The sequence below is a fragment of the Dermacentor albipictus genome, chromosome 8, assembly GCF_038994185.2.
Source record: "Dermacentor albipictus isolate Rhodes 1998 colony chromosome 8, USDA_Dalb.pri_finalv2, whole genome shotgun sequence".
NCBI classification, from domain to species: domain Eukaryota; kingdom Metazoa; phylum Arthropoda; class Arachnida; order Ixodida; family Ixodidae; genus Dermacentor; species Dermacentor albipictus.
Window position 1 is genome coordinate 28,193,982 of NC_091828.1, and position 19,741 is coordinate 28,213,722.

General features: G+C 43.4%; 1 protein-coding gene across 4 annotated transcripts in view; it reads left to right on the plus strand.

Annotated features, from left to right (window-relative positions):
* LOC135905247 (putative sodium-coupled neutral amino acid transporter 10) overlaps nt 1–19,741 on the plus strand; it is a 111,990-nt gene that overhangs the window by 70,098 nt on the left and 22,151 nt on the right. For all 4 annotated transcript variants that reach the window (XM_065436255.1, XM_065436256.1, XM_065436257.1 and 1 more), the window contains 2 exons: nt 1,648–1,789; nt 13,132–13,245. In XM_065436255.1, coding sequence (XP_065292327.1) covers nt 1,648–1,789; nt 13,132–13,245 — 256 coding nt within the window. The remainder of the gene's footprint in view (nt 1–1,647; nt 1,790–13,131; nt 13,246–19,741) is intronic.

Sequence of the window (19,741 nt, forward strand, 5' to 3'; positions counted from 1 at the left end):
GAAGAGGAAAGGCAGGGAGTTTAACCAGAGAGGAAGATCACTGTACCCCAAGTGCGACCAGGGGCCGTGTTCTGTAGCGGTTCGCTTTGGAACCGGTTCGGTCTGGCTGTTGCCATTGGTCGGCGCTTCGTTGTCGTCATCCCTGGTGGGCGGGACGACAAATTCTGTTGACGTCACATAGGTTGACAATCATCTTGAAAAGAACCGGTTCCCTGCTATGAGGGGAACCGTGGAGAAGTGGTTCGCTTGAGGGTTGCGCGCGGTGGCGAGCATGATGTCGAGGGTTGCTAGGACAACCGTGGCTGCCGGCTAGTCTCGTGCCAGCTGATGAGCCGGCACCTAGACAAGACGAGACAGAGATGGCAATGGCGGCTCCTTTGGTGAGTGCCGACTCGTTCTAGTGCTGGTGAGTGCCGAAAGAAAATGACGCGATGAGAGGCAGCGACACGACGTGTTCGGCATGGCCGAAGAAGAGTTTCGAAGGCATTTTAGGCTCTCCAAAGACATAGTGCGACGTCTTTGTGATGAGCTGGAAGAACATCTCAGACCTCAAAGATTTCGTCGTGTCGACACTACGATGAAAGTGCTGTGCGTGCTGCGGTATTTTGCCACCGGGAGCTTTCCAGTGCGTCAGGAATGAAGAAGCGATTGCACTGTCGCAGCCTTCGGTCAGCCGGATCATTACAGCCATCGCCAAGCCCATTACGGTTGTGGGCAAAGAAAAAGGATGGGTTAGATTCCTATCCACGGCGCAACAGAAAGCCGCCGTCAGCTGCTGGCCCAACACACACGACGCCTTTGCTCCTCGACAAATGAAACGAGTATTTCGCGCTGCCTTGCTGAAACATGAGGACCCAGCCGCCTGTTTTTGTGCGACGACATCGTTTCAGTTTCGGCACGTGAACAAGTCCAAAACGTAAACAAAGTGAGGCAAGTTGTTTGCATAACCTATAATCTATTATACCACCTAGCGACTGAATAAGAAAACAACACAAATAAAATTACAACTCCCAGTAGCAGTCTGCGCCGCAAGCTCACATTTATTACTTAAAATATATTTGCGAGTGTTCTATACAAACCAATGTTTTTTTATCAAACCAGCAACATCCTTCAATTGCTATACCCTCCCCCAAGTACAAACAAAAATGATGACGTGATCTTCCGGCAGACCGCCGCTCGTTGATTGCTTCCCCTCACGCCGCCCCGTTCCACTCTTTCTCTGAGTGACGTAATCCAGATGTAACAGCCAGACCGAACCGGTTCCAAAGCGAACCGCTACAGAATACGGCCCCAGGACTGCTAGCGGAGTCATGAACCGCAGTCACCATTGTGATCAGGTGCGTGTGTGGTGACCGGCCAAGTTCAAATTAGCCGAGGAAGGCTAATTTCAGTATCGAAATAATTAGTCTGGTCCCATAGAAATGTATAGGCGTCGGCCAGGACCTTTGGTCAGGATAAAAATTAATTGACTGAAAAATCGAATTAAGGGATGTCTACTGCATTAGTTACATGCTAATATTGGTGAGAAAGATCTCAGATTTATTTTGTTATATCTGTTAATTCATTGTATCCATGTTCGTTCTATCGAGATTCAACTTAACAAGCGCCGAGACTCGAGTGTATGTAGCGTCCTCGTTTCGTATACAGTTCCTGACCTGGGCAGGCCTGTGCATCATGATTGGCTGCACAATGACCACGCTGAGCCAGATGCGGCCCCCCGACCGGGGCTCTGCTCCCAGCCACTTCAACCCGGTGGCCGTGGTGGTCTCGAAACCAGCTCCTCTGCTTCGTAAGCCCGCTCAGTTATTTCTGCATGGCAGAACAAAGTGTATTTTACAGATTCGAGTTTACTGTTTTTTTAGAATGGAAAGCATTGCATGAACGAGTGTGCAGAAGGTCTCTTGAGAGCATATTGCTGGGAGGGGCAGGCTTAGCAGCCTTGCGTGCATTGCAAGAGGGCAGAGAATGAGAAAAAATTATGTATTTTAAGCATGGTTACTGTGACTAACAATAGTTTTCCACCTCGAGACAACTATATAGTGGCTAACACTGATTGCACCAGTAAAACGTTACCCACAGCCCAATGTGCCGTTTTTCATGTGCCTTCGCCTGCATCTGGGCCTTTAGCACAGTTCTTGCCTTGAATACGAATAACCAACTAGTGCTGCTTTCATGTGAATAGAAACCACATTCTGCCCGTGATTATAAAAACAATACCAGTTTCCTCTTAAAGCCCCATCATTCCACATAAAAGAAAATTCAAACTACTCCACATTCATTTCTGGCCATGGTGAGTATACTACAAGGAAAACAATAAAATAATAATTAAGTAACAAATAATTATTATGGTAATTAATAATGGTTTTGCTGAACTATCCACAAATGGGGGCAAACTCCCTCCAGCATATAAAAAATGCTTGTGTGGGTGAACCCTTGCATTAGGTGTCAAACGTGTAGAGCATTTAGGCATCGAATTCTACGTTTAAGAAATTATGTTAGGCCTTATAGAGTTAAAGACTTTTCTCATGCCTTGCTTTCATATTATTGCAGGAGCATCTTTTAAAACGAGAGATTACTACTTCAGATGCATGTATAGTCAATGCCTGGTGTTCAAGGGGTCAGTCACCTCAATGAACAATAAGTCAAACCGTGTAGCAGCACTTTGCTTTAATTGTGCTTGAAAAGTTTAATGCAGATCAAGCTCAGTGAGGATAGAAAGGGTTTGTTTTGGTGGGCAGTCGATTTCAGCAGTCAGGTCCTTATTATGGGGGGGATGAGGGTCATGAAAACTTATTTTTTAATTTTTCAGCATATTTTGCCTAAATATTGTGTGCAGATATATTGTAGAATGCTGGTTTCAAATATGTATTTAGACTTCAAATATCTCACTTAGAAGAAAAGATATGACAGAATACAATAGTCCTAATTAGGTCGTTCCTTGCGGGCCTTTTTAGTAATTTCTCATTAAAATAAGGTGTTTTTAAGAATATGCAGACATTTCCAAAGGCCCACTGCACATCCTAAAGCTAAGCAAATACAAATAAAATAATTGTGCTCATCATAAATAAATACCAAAGTTGGGAAGAAAAAAAGCAATATGGTAGTAATTAGCCTACATTTGATCTAATTAATAATCTACCACATTTAAGAAAAAAACTGAAAGCGTTAGGATGTAGCTGTGATATTACTAAAAAAATCATACCTAGTTCACTGAAATCAGTTGATGCAAACATCAAAACTTTCGTAAGGCAAAAGCACTTGACAAAAAAAAAAACGAAGTTGAGAAAATTGTGTTAATAGTTTTACTGCCACTACCTCTTTTGTCAGTTGAACTAATGGAAAGCCAATAGGCACCAGCATGTTGCCCACGTGTTTCTGAGCACAAGGACACCAAATTTACTGAAATCGATTCATGAAAACTTCATCAAACCTTTAATAAGGCAAAGGCACTTGAAGAAAAAACACATCCAAAAAGTAACTTTGAAGTTTTCACTTTCAAGCGTCGCCCCTTAGACGGAACTGCTGCTTAAACGGAACATCAGCCTCATGGTTGGTTGGTTTTGTATTCATGCAATGCTCTTGAAACATGACACTTTCAGGACACATCTAATCTTGTCTGTTGCTTACAAATATGCAATTAAGTTTTTTCTAAAGTCAATAAAAAAAGTAGTTACAATTTTTCTTGTGTTAAAAATTTGGCATGTACTTAATGTACTGCAACACGATAGCTAAAAGTATGAAGGTATGTATGTTCCTGGCTATTCAAATACTGCAAGTTAGCACTTGGATGTTTGTACCTGTACTTTAGCCAAAGTTATGACATTCTAAAGTTGCATGCAGCTTTACACATGTGAATTCTTCTTGGTGGTTTCTACAGGATTTCAAAAATATTTCAGTGTGCTAAGACACTATATAATATTTCTTGTGCACTCTCCGACTCGCCTGCATTCAGGGAAAAAAGAAGAATGACGATAATTGAATGAGTAGCAAGGACACAGTTCTGATCCCAAAATTTGAAAATTTAGAAAAGCTATACTTAAGAAAAAATAACTAGCAAAAGAACTAGGAAAATTAAATTTCAGGCTTCAAAACCGAGAAATAATAATGACAATATAATTAGAAACGCAAAATTCTTTCGCTGATGTAGACATTAAGTGCACGTAGAGGCTCCTAACAGAATCTGGAATGCACCAGCACGAACCCACGTACATGTGAGAGACACGTGAATAGGCATCGGCACATTGTCTGCGGTCTTCAACGTAAACCTACACGCAGGGATAGAGTGCAGTGTTCAACTTCACCGGCTGCGTTATTGTCGACGCGGTACAAGATTGCGCAACCGACGCAGTGACTTATCTCCAGCGCAGTCTTGTCGGCTTGTCTGAACCTTGGAATAACCGCCTCCACCTTCTTGCCTTAGGAAGCAGGCACGGCTTGCATTTCGCTTTTCGCGGACGCGTGTTCAGTTTCATTCTTTTCTTTTTTTTAGTGAGGGTCGATTTGCCGCTTACATTCGTAATACGATGAACAAAGAAACGGCGTATCAGCAGTTTTCGAAGCGACCCACTGCCAGGCCTAGTAGACAAACTCGTCTGCTGCTAGGCCTAGTTGCCATAGCAACAGCCAATCAGAAGGCGTTTCTCATCTCGTTGGCGCACTGAGCCAATAGGAAGGCCGTGTGCATTGCGAGCTTCGTCAGACCGGTCCCTGATTGTTGTTATGGTTGCGCTTTTTCTATGTGGCCACTGTCGGCGAAGATGCAAGGAACTGAGAAGCGTACAATAGCCAACTTTGAGCTTTCAAACGATACCAAGATGGCGGCGCTCAGCGGTGGGAAGAATAGCTTCGTGATCTATGGTGTTTCAGCGGGATTTTGGGGTTGTTTCTCGCCGTCCACGCTGTCAAAATAACTTTTTCGGACACCTAGAGTGCGTTTTAGGGCAACCATTTTGATACGGTGTAGATTAGGCATTACAGATGCCGAAACAACTAGTTCCGAAAAATCGATTTTTTTCCCCCGCAATTTTCTACTTTTAAGACCAGCGTCCCTCCTTAAACCTGTTGAATTAAGAACGATAGATGGGAACTCAACAGCCCGCTATCCTATACCCACAGCTCGTAAAGTAGCACAACTCTCGAGAGGAAAGAAAAGGAGAGTAAATGAAAAGCTTAACAATGCTTTGCAGACACACATCACCACAAGCACACATTCAAAGCGTGATGAAACACCATGGGTACTAGCCCTGAAAGGACTCTGCCGTAATGTACGGTTGAACCTCGATACGACGAAGTTGACAAAATCGACACTTTGCTTCTCTATACGTATAAAAATTTTGCTATACTGAAATTCGACCTTTTATGCTAGGAAGTACTGCTGTTGATGAATTTTTCTGACTCGAAAGGGGCCGTAGAATTCTCTGAATAATCGGGCAGTTGTAAAAAACAAATTCCGGTGAGAAAAAATTCATTTAGTTGAATTTGAGAGTCGATAGCCAAAGATGTGGTTTGATGCCGTGTCGACAATATCTTCACATTGACGGCACAAGGCAAAGCCAGCCACACTTTTGTGTCCACCCCATCCTCGCAGCTGGTAGTGTTGCCAGCAGTGAGACAATGCTATCATGAAAAGCGCCTGCAGCAGGGAGCGAGTGCTTCGTCTGCTTTTTGCTTCAATGCCAAAAATCGAGATTAGGCAACCTCATTAATAAATGTACCGGAAGACAGCACACATGATGCCACCACGCCATCTCGACACACCCAGTTTGCAAACATGGCGGATTACTTCTAAAATAGGGCGTGCAGACTGCGTATGTGCTCAGCTGCGTTGACAGCCGCGGCTTCTTTAGAAAAGGAGACATGCGCCAAACAGCTAGCCTCCCTCGCGCACGCTTGATCGTGTTATGGTGCCCTCACACCTTTTCCCCTCACTCGTGTGGGGAGACGGCACTTATCAAGCTACAATCCTTCTCGGCTGATCCTCGCATGTTTTTCACTTGCACCCAAAGCATACAGCGTGTGGGGTGCGATAGGACGATTTCGTGATTATTCTGCATGGAGAATGCCGTCCAGAAGGCAAAATTTTGATCATTATATCCTGTTGATATTTTGCACAGAAGCAGTGAGGAAGCTGCAGTTCTCACAATTTCGTAAATGATTGGCGCTTGCAGTGACAAAGGCCTCGCGAGTTCCTCTACAGTGCGGCTGCGGTGCGAGTCTTCATCTGAGAGGCGCTCACCTTCACCTTCTCAGATTCAGTCCATTTCGTTGCAGTGCCTCTCAACTACCTCGCAATTACTGAATATTATCAATTGCTCCACTGTAAAAATTTCATGCTGTAATCGTTTTGTATCCATCCATGAATAACCTCTTGCCATGTAACATACTAGTGGATTCAAGCTTGCTAACGATAATACAACTAGATTTGCTATCATAATTAGCTTTTACCTTTAATACGAACTAACTGCGCAAGACAAACAATCTGCTTCTGCTGCATATCATTTTGGAATTGCCTCCCGGCTCGCATCAAACAGACCAGTTCATTATCTCATTTTAAAATGGAAGTTCTTACTTTTTAAATATGTGTGGTTGATTTATTCTCACCTTTTTCACAGAAACACTTATGCACTAGATCCTGAGTTATGCTTGTATAACATACTAGACATTACTTATATTCTGCATGTCCTTTTCATTTCTTTAAATATACATTGTAAATAGTCATAATACTTATATTTTGTTGTATTGTTATCTATCAGCATAATCTCTATTATTCTTTTGTACGTTAGAGTAATATGCACAAACTCATTTGTATGTATGGAATTGGGTTGTATTGCGTTTTCTCTATTTTCTGCTTTTACTATTTTGTGTATCGCACGTCTTACCCTGCTGTGAATATTATTAGTTTTAGGCACTAACAGGAGGTCCCCTTATAGTTTGGTGCTCTGGAACCTCTTTCTGTATCTTCGTTTGTATAACACATTTTGTAACAGTATAATATATTCTGATTGCAGAAGTTTCTATTTATTATCTCGGTATTTGTTTGCAGCGGCAGTGAAATATCATTATGTTGAAGGCATGTATAAACACACTTGTTTATATTGACATTCAAGATACATGGTGTTCCACAGACAAGAAATTATAAAAAGCTAAATACTTTGTTGTATCGAGAATTCCATTATTCAAGTTTGTTATACATATTGAGGTTTAATCCCACTAAACACAAACAGCATTCCACATCAAAGAAAATTATTACAACTTGTGCACATTTATTTCTGGCCATAGAGATATATTGGTACGAAAAGAAAAACAGTGAAATGATAATTGAGTAAAAATGAATTACTTCAGTAAATACTACTTAATTAGTAATTCATTTACTGAACTATCCACGTCTGAAAACTTCCTCCAGCATATCAAAAACGCTAGTGTGGGCTCTAAGTTGGGTTTCCAGCACTTGAATTGGGAGCTTTTTGGCATCAAATTCTGTGTGTCAAATATGAAGGCTAGGCTGTGTGAGGTTTAGTATGCTTGCCATAGCGGGCATCACACTAAAAGAACAATTGGAGCCCAAGCAAATTACTTCATAGTTATTTATTTAGTTTTTCTTAAACACACTGCAATCCCAAAAAGAGTTGTCACAGGAGTAGGGTGGAAAACATGTCTTGTTCATTCGAACATGCCTAATTCGAACATTCGGTTTATTTGAACTGACACCGTGGTCCCGTCAAATTTATGTGCATTCCAATAGGTGAAAACACCCGGTAATTCGAACGTGCAAGCACCTGGGACGGTTCATTCGAACATACTGTGCTTCGACAGTGCTCTCACCAGTGTGCCAAATCACAATCACGTGATGGCACCTCCGACCAGCGTTCCTATGACCCCACCATAGAGGAAGAACTTAGGAGAGACTCCCGCCAAAAAGAAGAAGTGTGTGTGTGCGTGTGTGCGCACGCACACACGCATGTACACACGCACGCACACATGGAAAACACAAGTTAACTCTTTCTCTACTGTAGTGGAAATGGTGTTTTTTGTAGGTTACGCCAGATATTTTTTTCTGAAGGAACTACAGCACTCAGCATACAGCATATTTTATGCAATATGTAAACAAAAAGTAGAATGAATGCACTATTCACGCATAAAAGTTGTACTAATGAGATGTATGTCATAAAATAGTTAATTGCCAGAATCAAGATTGTGAGATAAAATTGAAAATTAGTAAAGACACGCCTGCATCTACTTGAAAGTATTCTTTTTTAAATATGAGATAAGCAACTTGCAATGTCCTCTAATAGGCATTATAAAAAAATCAAAATTTTTCATTAAACAGGTGTGCGAACATCATTTTCTAATATGAATACTCAGCATTAAATGTTGAATCGAATATTGACTAATGATATGCATGTGCATTTGTTAGCAAGCTGGTTTATTTTAACATGTTGGAACATTGCAATCGCATTGGCATTGGTAAAGAACTTATACTGGTAAGCCGTTATACCAAAAGATTGTGTATGTGGCTCATGTTAGCTTTGGATATTGAGTAATTTCCGCCAGTTATCTGTTCTCGCCAACCTGTGCCTTATTATACGGCGTCCATTTCCCGTAAACTCGGAGGCATTTGACCCTGTACCAGTCGTCACTATTCGCATTTGCTGTCAAGTAATAAGCTCAGGATTGGGGCTGGCACCTGCAAAGGAGTGCATCCTCGCTGTTTGCAAACCCGTGCCCCTTACTACTGAGAGGCTGGCTTTCCTGAGAAGCTTCGACGTCCAGTGGCTAAGCGTGTTTTACAGGCAAAATTTCGCGAGCAGTATAAAATTATCACAAAATTCAGCACAAGATCAGACACACTTTCTTAAATTAGACAGAAATAAACGATAAAAGCCATGTTTGCTCCCGTATATCCAGCAATATATTCGATTAGTTTCGAATATTTATATCCGTTAGAATATTAGAAAATATTTGAATACCATATTTACTCGCATAATGATCGCACCCCTGAATTTTGTGATCAGAATTCGATTTTTTTTCTTTCCAGTGTAATGATCGCACCCTAAACTTGTCGCAGCGATATGTCGTGTGCCAAGCCTAGCTAATGATGATCGTGCTTACCATCTGTCGAATGCCACGTGAACGACCCTTCAAGACATACTAAGCGGTCTGCACGCACCAAACATTCTTAAGCAGTTGCTCCATTTCATTCCTTTCATCACTTTCCACGCTTCCATGAAAAAAAAAAGGCTACAACCAAACTTGACTTTATTATTTGTAGGCTTCATAATGGTTTTGGTCAACAACAACAAAAAAGGTGCCTTTTGATTTTTCTCATCTGCACTCTTGGGCATGCAACAAATCGTGAGCGACAATGATAGTGGCCACATTTACACTGATACGTTAGCAGTGTACCCTATTCATACGCCGACGCTTGTAACACAGCTAAGATATTCGTCCACCCTTAGCGGAAACGTGCCGTATTAGGATAGTAGTGAAGACAGGTGCTGCAGTTTTCGCAGCATGCCCGCCGTATGTTTCTGTGTCACTGGCAGCTAAGCACACCCACCTCTGTTTCTGTCCCATAAAAGTGTACATGGCTACATTATTGTTGCAAGCTTGCCAATATTTACGATATTATTCATTACTGATACTGAAGAAACTGTTTCAATGCGTGTAATGTACTCACGAGAAGAAAAAAAAAAGCGCATTCGGCATGTTCGGCTTGCTCCGCCGGCTGACATTCTTGTTTTGGTGTCCCGCACTGTTGAGCGGCAGCCACCTGCTTGTTGACCTGTTGTCATCCTGCAGCAAACGCAGGATGAAAAAAAATTTTTTTTTCTTTTCGTGGGAAATTTAACCAGCGTTATGATTGCACCCCTGAATTTGTGTCAATTTTTTTGACAAAGAAGTGCGATCATTATGCGAGTAAATATGGTACCTAGTTTTAAAATCGAATAGGAATATTAAAAATGTAATATTCGATAATATTTGAAATCTTTGAATATTCGTAAAGCCCCTGGTATTGTACTACAAAAATTTAACTGTAAGAACTACAGTTGGGCCTGCCTGGCTGTGGCCGCCCATGTTAACACTTTCGGGACCGGCCCATAGGCCATCGATCCTATATGATCGACGGTTTTGCGCGCACTGCCCCGTTCAAATTTCCGCGCGCTTGGACATGTAGCTCCATCTAGGAGGTCGTCAGGAACTAGACTCTCGGTTTCGGCATAGTTTCTTTCATTTCCAGCAGGTGGCGATACGCGAGAGAGAATTTTCTCGATTGCGGCGGCGGCGGACGCAGTGGAAAATGGCGTCGTGCTCGCGTCCGGTCGCTCGAAAAGAACGCCGTCAATCGCGCGATTCCGCTGCTTCGGCAACGGATTTTTTTGATGAACCGAGCAGCGAAGAGTCTGAAGACGACTTCGGCAGCTCCGATTTTATTTCGGACTCCGATTCGGATGATGATGAGCCACGGACTTCATCTAGTAGCCGAAGGTGAGCATAGTTCCACATTCATTTCTTTCTGGAGTAGGTGAACGGGCTCGCTATATGTTCTCATTATTTTATCTTTACTTGATAGGGTCTCAACAAGCTACGGCAATGATCTGCTGCCGCCAGCGCAGAAGCGGATTGAGTTTTCGCCGCGACGGGAACCTGGCGTGTACTTGGACGCAGAAGTGGGCGTGGCGCTCAGAAGCGGATCAAAGAAATTCTTGACTGCACTGGACTTCTTTCTTCTGTTTTTCTCGATGAATGTGATCGAAACAATTTGTGACAACACGAACAAGTATGCTTAGACTCACATTTTGGAAAAACCAACGCATGCTTGTTCCGATGGATCTTGGGAAGAAGTCACCCCAAGTGAAATGCTAAAGTTTATCGGACTCGTAATTTACATGGGCGTTGTGAAGGTTCCTCGGCTGAAGCTGTATTGGAACGTAGGAGATCTGTACAGCGGTCTGCTCCCACCACGGATCATGCGGCGACGCCGGTTCATAGCTCTACTCGCAATGTTGCAAGTTGCAGACTTGGACGATGTCACTCAAAGTTCAAGAGGAAAGCTCCGATACATGTGGTGGCTCCTGCAACACATGAACGAAGTGTCAGCGAATCTTTTCCAGCCACATCGCGATCTTTCCGTGGATGAGCGCATGGTGAAATCGAAAGGGCGGTCAGGCATCCGACAGTATATCAAAGATAAAGTAACAAAATGGGGCTACAAGCTGTGGGTCCTAGCTGACCCTGGCACCGGATATACTGTGCAGTTTAGTGTGTATACCGGTAAGCGTGAGCAGCCAGGGCCCCATGGCTTAGCTTGCGACGTAGTTTGCCAGCTGTGTCACAGATATCTTGATCAGGGCTACAGGATCTTTATGGACAGTTTTTACACTTCTACTAGCCTGTTCAGTCATCTTCTCAGCCGAAAAACATTGGCTTGCGGAACCACACACAAGGATCGCCGAGGATTTCCTGCCGAACTGAAGGGTGCACGGTGGGAAAAAAAAGCTCGACGTGGCGACATTCGATGGTTGCGCGATCAGAACATCCTGTACCTTCAGTGGAAAGACCGGCGTGTTGTCAACATGATGAGCACGGTTCATACTGCAAATGACACGGTCACCGCAAAAAGAAGGGAAAGAAGGCAAAACTCCTGGACTCAGATATCTATAACAAAGCCTCTGCTGATCCATGATTATAATGCTGGCATGCTAGGCGTAGATAAATCGGATCAAATGATTGGATATTATAATGTTCTCATGAGAAGCGTACGGTGGTGGAAGACTCTGTTCTTCCACTGCATCGATATTGCATGTGTGAACAGTTTTGTACTCTTCCAAGCTCACCGCACATTGCACCCAGAGATTCCTGAGCTGGCACGCACTGCCGGGTTTGACCACCTAGCTTTTAGAGAAGAGCTCATTCGGCAGCTTCTGAATCTTGACGGTGCCAAGCAAGCACACACGCCTCCACCACCCGTCGCAAAACATGCATTCCACAAGCCGGAAAAAGTGGCAAAACGCAGAAACTGCAAGCTGTGCTATGAGCAGAAGAAAATCGAGCTCAAAACTAATGTCTTTTGCAGCACATGCCAAGTTCACTTGTGTTTTACGACTGCCCGGAACTGCTTTGTCGAGTGGCACAAGAACCGTGGGACCTGAGTGGCTGACCACTGGTGCAAGCTAGATTTCACACAAAAAAAAGACAGTTGTAGATACGCGTGCCAAATTTTCACAAGCAAGAAAGGAGGCATTGTAGCACATTTTGTATATCTTGAATTTTTTTTATGTTTTTCCACTTGTATATCCATGACTTTTCCAACTTTTTTATGTTGTTCTTTCAGCAAATCTTGAATTTGAGATTTTTTAAAAAATATTATATATCACTTTTAAGTCTAACCTTTCTTTATGCATGAAAGACCATCTAATTAGCTACATTTTGATAAACATTGCAGCAATATAGCGTAATGACTATTCGTAATAAAAAATAATTTTTGACACCCATCAGAATTGCCTGTTTTTTCCCCGGTCCCGAAAGAGTTAAGGGCTAACTAGCGATGTCGTTGCTCTCGGAGTCAAAGTCCAATGAAAAGGTAGCATCCTGAGACTCGCTGCTGCTCGATCCATTGATAAAATCAGCCGCAGACACAGCGGAATCGCAAGATCTGCAATCTTTCCAAGCGTGCGTGCCACTCTCGGAGGCGGCCATTTTGCTTTCAACTTTGACGATCGCAAAACTTCGGAGCATGTTCAGAAATAATTGCCTGGCAGGAAAAAAGCGAACTGCTTAGTAAACAAAAGTATAATTCTCCTTCACACCCAATGGCACAATGTTTCCGTGAGCGGTGTGGAACGTTTCGAAAGCGACATTTCACACTATCGGTAGCGGTATAACACTACCTAGTTGGCGCGGTAGGGAAAGAGTTTACTATAGTGGAATGCAGACACAACAGGTAAATTTTGCTCAGAGTCAGTCTGTGAAATCACACTGTCCACTAGAATGTTGCAAAGGACCTTGACAATGCAGCTTTTCTTAATTGGCCATGGTTGGGCTCTTCAGTGAGGCGAACGAAAAGCTTGAAAACTAAGTCATTCTGGTGCACCGGTTGCATTGTTCTGCCATTCCTTCTCTATTTTGGTGCAGCAAAAGATGTCAAGTTGGCCAATGCCTCACCTGGACCTGATCTGGCAAAGCCGCTGTCGCCAAAGGCTGATGTGGTTCCACCTGCAGCTGCTCTGTCACCCAAGGCCGTACAGCGTAAGCAAATTGACAAGTGTACTTGTTTCTCTTTATAGTGTGACCACGTTTCACCGCCTAACAGATGTTATCGCACAGCGCAGGACATACCTGCATGTATCGGAAGTTCCTTGAATGTTATCGATGGTTCTATCCACTGTCTGTTGTCAGCTGACCTTGTGTAATCTGATTGCATGTACATGTGACACGAATGGTGTACAACTTTCTGCAAGACACGCGGGCACCAGTGACTACTCTGGAACCTTTGATGACTGATGTATAAAAGCCGACGTGCTTGATTTTGTCGATCTCTTATTATGTTTGCTGCTATCGTTGTGGTTTAAGTGTAGCCTGTTTTTGTGGGCACAGGTTCGCCCAATAAAAGTTAGTTTTGTCATTCACAGTATTGCTACTGTGTTCTTTGCCGTCACTAATATTTGACAATATGTTTGAAGGCAAGCTAGCTAAAACAAATGACTAGACTTAAAAGGGACCTGTGAGGGCATATTCGCATCGGCTATTGGTAGAGGTTGTGCAACTGACTGCGTGACTGAAAAGCAAATGGTCTCTTTTTGACCAAAGCGACGATTTGCACCAGTCGCATAACCAACCTGGTTGTGCGACCTCTGCAAGTTGCGGGTATCAGTGAGCTCTGTCATCTTTTCTTTTTTAAAGCTGAGAACATGCTGGAGTAAATGTGATCGCTTTCAATTAATATATTCCATATAAATTCTTCAAAAGGACCTTAATAATAATGCAGATACACAAAGATTGCAGTGTTTACCTTACCCGTTCCTCCTCAACACAACGATTCCTTAGATGGGGTAGCACTGACAGCATTGTCCTGCCTGCTGCTCCTTTTTTAGTTGGTTTTGCACTGCCCTTATGGCAACCCTTCAAGCCTGACGTCTCACAAAGGTGGTGCAAAGCGAGAAAGGTACAGTGACAGGACAGGTGGGACCGCTGTTTCCCTTTTGTCAGAAGAATGGAGGGGTGTTCACATGTGCACAAGCTTTCTCTCCAAAATGATTTACAATTATGAACAATCGCCCCGTGGCTGGCATCTATGAGCTGCAGCAGGGGTTTATAATGTCATAGTTGAGGCATAATATGAAGTTTGCAGAGTTTAATTAGCAATATCTTATGTGAGATTGTGGGCTTTCTGCACCACGCAGAGGTATGAAATTTGGCCTTCATGTTTGTCGCAGCAGTGGCTATAGACTGCAAACATTTTTTTACCATGTTCAAAATGTGTAGCAGTGCCTTTTTAACAAGGAGGCTTTAGCTTTGGACCAACTTTTCTCATTCATGCGCATGCGAAATTTTGACGTACTCAGTCGACTGCTGTACCAAAATGCATGCAGCTGCGTTCAAGAAACATTCGTTGAAGTATGGCATTAGGGATGGTGTGTGCACACATCTGTTTGCTAAAGCGCACCTTTCATGCTCCTGTTACCGTATTGCATAATGATCGCACTCGCGTAATGATCGCACCCCTGAATTTTGTCGTAAAATTATATTTTTTTCTTTCCCATGTAATGATCACACCCCGAACTTGCTGCAGCGATATGTCTTGTGCCAAGTCTAGCTAATGATGATCGCGCTTACCATCTGTCAAATGCTATGTGAACGACTCTTCAAGCACAAAGTGCTCTGCATACAAAGTGCTCTGCATGCACCAAACATCCTTAAGCAGATGACCCATTTTATTCTTTTCATCACTTTCCGCACTTCCATGAAAAAAAAAAAGACCAAACTTGCCTTGGCTTTATATAACGGCTGTGATCAACAATAACAACAAAAAAGGTGCTTTTCGATTTTTCTTGGCTGCACTCGTGGGCACGCAACAAATCGCGTGCGGCAACGATAGTAGCCACATATACACTAATACGTTAGCAGTGTACCCTATTCATACGCCGGCACTTGTAACACAGCTAAGATATTCGCCCACCCGTAGCGTAAGCATGCCGTATTAAGATAGTAGGGAAGACAAATGGCCACAGTTTCCACAGCGTGCCCGCCATGCGTTTCTGTCACTGGCAGCTAAGCGTGCCCATCTGTCTCTGACCCCTCAAAGTTGTCATGGCTATGTCATTGCCACAAACTTGCCGATAATAACGATATTATTTATTACTGATACGGAAGAAACTGTTTCAATGCGCGTAATGTACTCACAAGAAGAAGAATAAATCGCGTTTGGCACATTCGGCTTGCTCCACTGGCCACCATATTTGTTTTGGTGTTCCGCACTGTTACAGCGGCAGCCGCCTATTTGTTGATGTGTTGTCATCCCGCAGCAAACGTGGGATGAAAAAAAGAAAAAAGTTTTCTTTTCACAGGAAATTTAACCCGTGTATGATCACACCCCTGAATTTGCGTCAATTTTTGTACAGAAAGGTGTGATCATTATGCGAGTAAATACGGTAGTTTTTAAAAAAGCTGCTCTAGTACAACGATTGGGAGTGGCGAACATACAGAGGTTAGCCCACAAATGTGTAGGCTAACGTGTGTAGGCTTCGTGTGTGCGACACAAAGGCAGGTGTAAAAAAGGGCCCCATGTTGTTTAGTTCCTCCCCCCCCCCCCCCACGGGATCTAGCGTATTTCCGAGCACACCTCTTAAGTGCCCATTCCTGCGTTGAGCATTGGCATAGCCAAGCGAACGAGCAGAGCGAAGGATGAAAGAGAGAGTGTGGAGTGCAGCAGAGGATGAATAGCAAAGAGAGCGCAAGAAGGGAAGCGGAGGAGGAAGTTGCAGTGAAAGCTTGAGGTGGAAAGTGGAGTAGTAGGGTAAGGCGAAAGCTTGAGAAAAAAAAAAGCCTAGTGCTGCTTTGTGGAAACAATGGCTATGAGTTGGTGCCAGAGTAGCACGTGTCATCTGTTCACCGATGGCATACGGCAAGCGTTTCCGATGATACTATACATGAAAAGAAAGTGCTGCATTAGTGGAGGTCTGTTTGCAGTGGCTGCTGTGAATTAACGATTAGCGAGGTAGCCACGCTACACATTGCTCCGTTTGCAATGTGCTGCACAGGACAAATTGTCCACATCAGCCATTACTTTCGGGCTCTCTGTGCGTGAAAGGGACGCCCGTAGATAATTACAGCCAGATATTGAATGTTTAAAAGTACAAATTTGTGTAAGCTTATTTTTCTTCTAGAAACTTAAGTGAGGTGCTTACGAAACAGATAATAATTATAAGTGCGGTGCCATTTTTTTTACCAACCCGATTGAAGGTTCCATGGCGCAAGGTAGTGTGTGCATTGTACTACTTTCCTTATTATTGTCTTTCTTATGTGTATGGTGCCGCCCATACGGGTTCGGGTATAGGGGACGAAGCAGTTTCTCGTTTGCGGTGCCCGAAGCTGTGTCTTCTTTTTTCTCGCTGTCGGCATGCGTGCTTGCAAAGCTTGGTTTTGTGCTTCTTCGGTGAGAAAACACCCCTGCTCTGCAACAACCACAAGACCCTTCTGCTCGAGTGCCTTGAGAGAAAAGAGCGACAACAGGTTATAGCTAGAAGCCGGCCAGGCCTGGTCTTGTGGCTGTTTGCATCTGTGTGGGCCCAGGTGGTGCACGGAATGCCTAGGGCATCGAGAACGAGAGCCGCTGAGAGGCCGCCACATACCGATAATTCTATCCTCTCCGGCTGCAGTAGTAAATGCTTGTTGTTGGAGGAGGCTTTAAAACAGGAACTGAAACTGAAGCAAACATGAATAACCACAATGTGCTTTTACACAAAGTAAACTAATGTGACAAATGGAAAACCACAAATCCTTCTGCCTGCGCTTCGCGGTGCCACCGCCCAACGTAGCCAGACGGCGCAAAGCCAGCCCGCTAAAATGCTTGCAGCTCATTGAAATGTGCAGAAATCGTTTGTAAGCGTCTCTATGTAACTTCTTTCCAAGTTGTTTAGTCATTAAAGACAAATAATACAATAAACAGCCTATTTAATATTTTTTTTCGTATCCAAATACACATTCCTAGAGCCTGGCAACACGGACAAATGCACGGTGAGTGTGCGGCTACATCCGCCAGTTTCGTTGAATGTAAGTGATGCCAGTGAACCATCGGCATCGTCCTGCCGCATCTATTTGTGCCGGGCGATGTTCGCCGTGAAAGTCAGCTCCATGTATCCCGAGCTTTAGGGAGAACCTTAATGAATTGTCTGTGAATTTTTTCTTTAAGATCATACACCCTGTGGCCAGATTTTAATTGTTGTAGCCAATAATTTGGCATGGGAGCATTGTAGTAAGCAGCTTATTTGACCATATAACACATACAAATGTTGATGGTGCATCAGCTGCTCATTGTTATATTTGATAAATTGTTAAAACCAGTACCATTATAAGGAGGTTCAGCTGTATTCTCGGTTGCTTTCGCATGCATTGGCACTAGACACAACAACGTCTACAGACAACGACATTACTGGCACAAAAGCAGCGTGTATGGAAAGCACTGAAGCATATGCAAAGACCGGGACGAATAGCCACTGGAAGGCACGCAGATCATATTGGATACGTGTGTGGAGTGTTCACATGCACAGATTCACATACTAGTTTGGAGCTTTCATCCCTAATGCGAGCTTAAGCACACAGATGAACGTGGCAGGTATGCTTGCTGTAGTTGCCGGCTCGTCGCCCACAGACCTGAACGCCGCTTCAGTGGCCATCAATCTAACCCGTACGCGTCATCTTGTGATCGATCGCTGATCAGCCACCCCTAAGAACTTATTTAGCGACAAGCTTTCAGTGACAGCTTGCAGGACATTGTCACGTCTGCTGATGACTAATTTTCATCAATGCCACACCATCTAGCCCGTTAGGCCTAATCCGAGCTGTGTCCAGCGGGTGCTCACGATTAAAATTGTGGTTTCGTACCGAATCAATGGAGATCTATTTGCAGTGGTCACACAACACTCTGAAAGCAGACAAACCACCTCAGAAATGACGGTGGGTGTATGGGATGACCGTTGTTCATGGCCACCATTTCAGAAGCGCCGTTGGGTGGCCCCTCGTTCCAAACACCATTTGTTAGCGAAAATTAGCCTCTTTTTGTAGTTTTGAGTGACCCATGACAAGACTAGCTTTGCATTTAGGTCTCGGGAACTTGCTGTGGGCCTCCCTGTTCAAGAACCTACAAGAGGCAGTAAACGGCGTCGAATGTGAAAGTCTGAAGGTGCCCGCTCTTTATCGTCAGCATCACCGTGGTCGACCCGGTTGTCAACAATGGCACCGCGGAATGCTGCTTATAGTCACGGGATGTGCGGTCCTCACTTTCTTTTGTCGTGGAGATTGGCCTAAACAAGCTGATGCTAACCCACAGAAATCACCTTCTATAAAAATGGAAAAACTCTTCTGTTTTTTGGAAGAAAACTGGACATTCAAACTTTTTGAGCACTAGAAAATTGCTATTACAGGAAAACCTCAGTAATATGTACTTGCTTAATAAGTAAATACAGTTTAAATATAGTCATGATAAATCACGCATCCTGTCACCATTGAACTTAACCCTTTAAGGATGAGACATATAAATACCCACAAAAAATGTTTATTTTCTATCTAAATGTGCGAAACACATCAGGAATAAGCATAATCAACAAAAAGACATTTTGCGGAAATTTTTTTACGAATAGGGGGAAAACCCTGGCAGCAAACTGGAAGTGGTTTTCACCCCATGCTGCCAAAGGCTTCGTTTTCAATTAGTATAGACAGCGCTCATCATAAGTTAACTATAGGTGTACGTTTAGTCTGCTTTACATCACATGTATGACACCACTGCTGCTGGATACCTTGATCAGCCTGTCTCCTGTGACGTTGCTTTCAGAAGATATTGAGTCACGTGCCAAACTTCCTCCTCTTCCTCATTGCTGGAGGCTGGACACCAATGCCGCATTTTCTGCGACACGGGGCCCTTAACGCCCTCACGTTCAAACATGAGAACTTGTGCAATGGAGCAGGCTATGTTACTTGGGAAGCTAGGCTTAACCAGCTCTGCAGTGATCATTCGCACTCTCCAAATAGTGCTGTTTGTGCAAAGAGACGGCTACTTTTGGTTCTAATGCTGCATCTATCCTTCAATAAATGACACTTCATAATGCACAATGTAGTAACTGAAACTTGCAAACGTTAGGAATACTAGGACGTGAGCATCATTTTATATTTACGGTGAAAACAACGGTTCATTATTTGACAACTATTCTGAAAGTATTTCGAGTTTGATCCAATTCACTATTAAATGGCACTGTGCAGTGGTGCTATTTGATTCATATTTGATTCAAGCTCAACAATTGCTTTTTGGATAGCCCTAGTCGGCTAACCAATAAATGTCTGAGCAGCATATCTCAACAGATCTGCTATCAATCGACTTTATTGTCCTCTGATGCTTCCTGCTTTTATCCTCCTTCTTTTTTTTTTCTTTTTAACAAGCGCAATGTTTTCTCCATAACGAAAAGTGTAGATTCCTTAAAACGAACAGTTGTAATGTGAGCCAATCAGCGCTGCATGCTATCACAGTACGTGT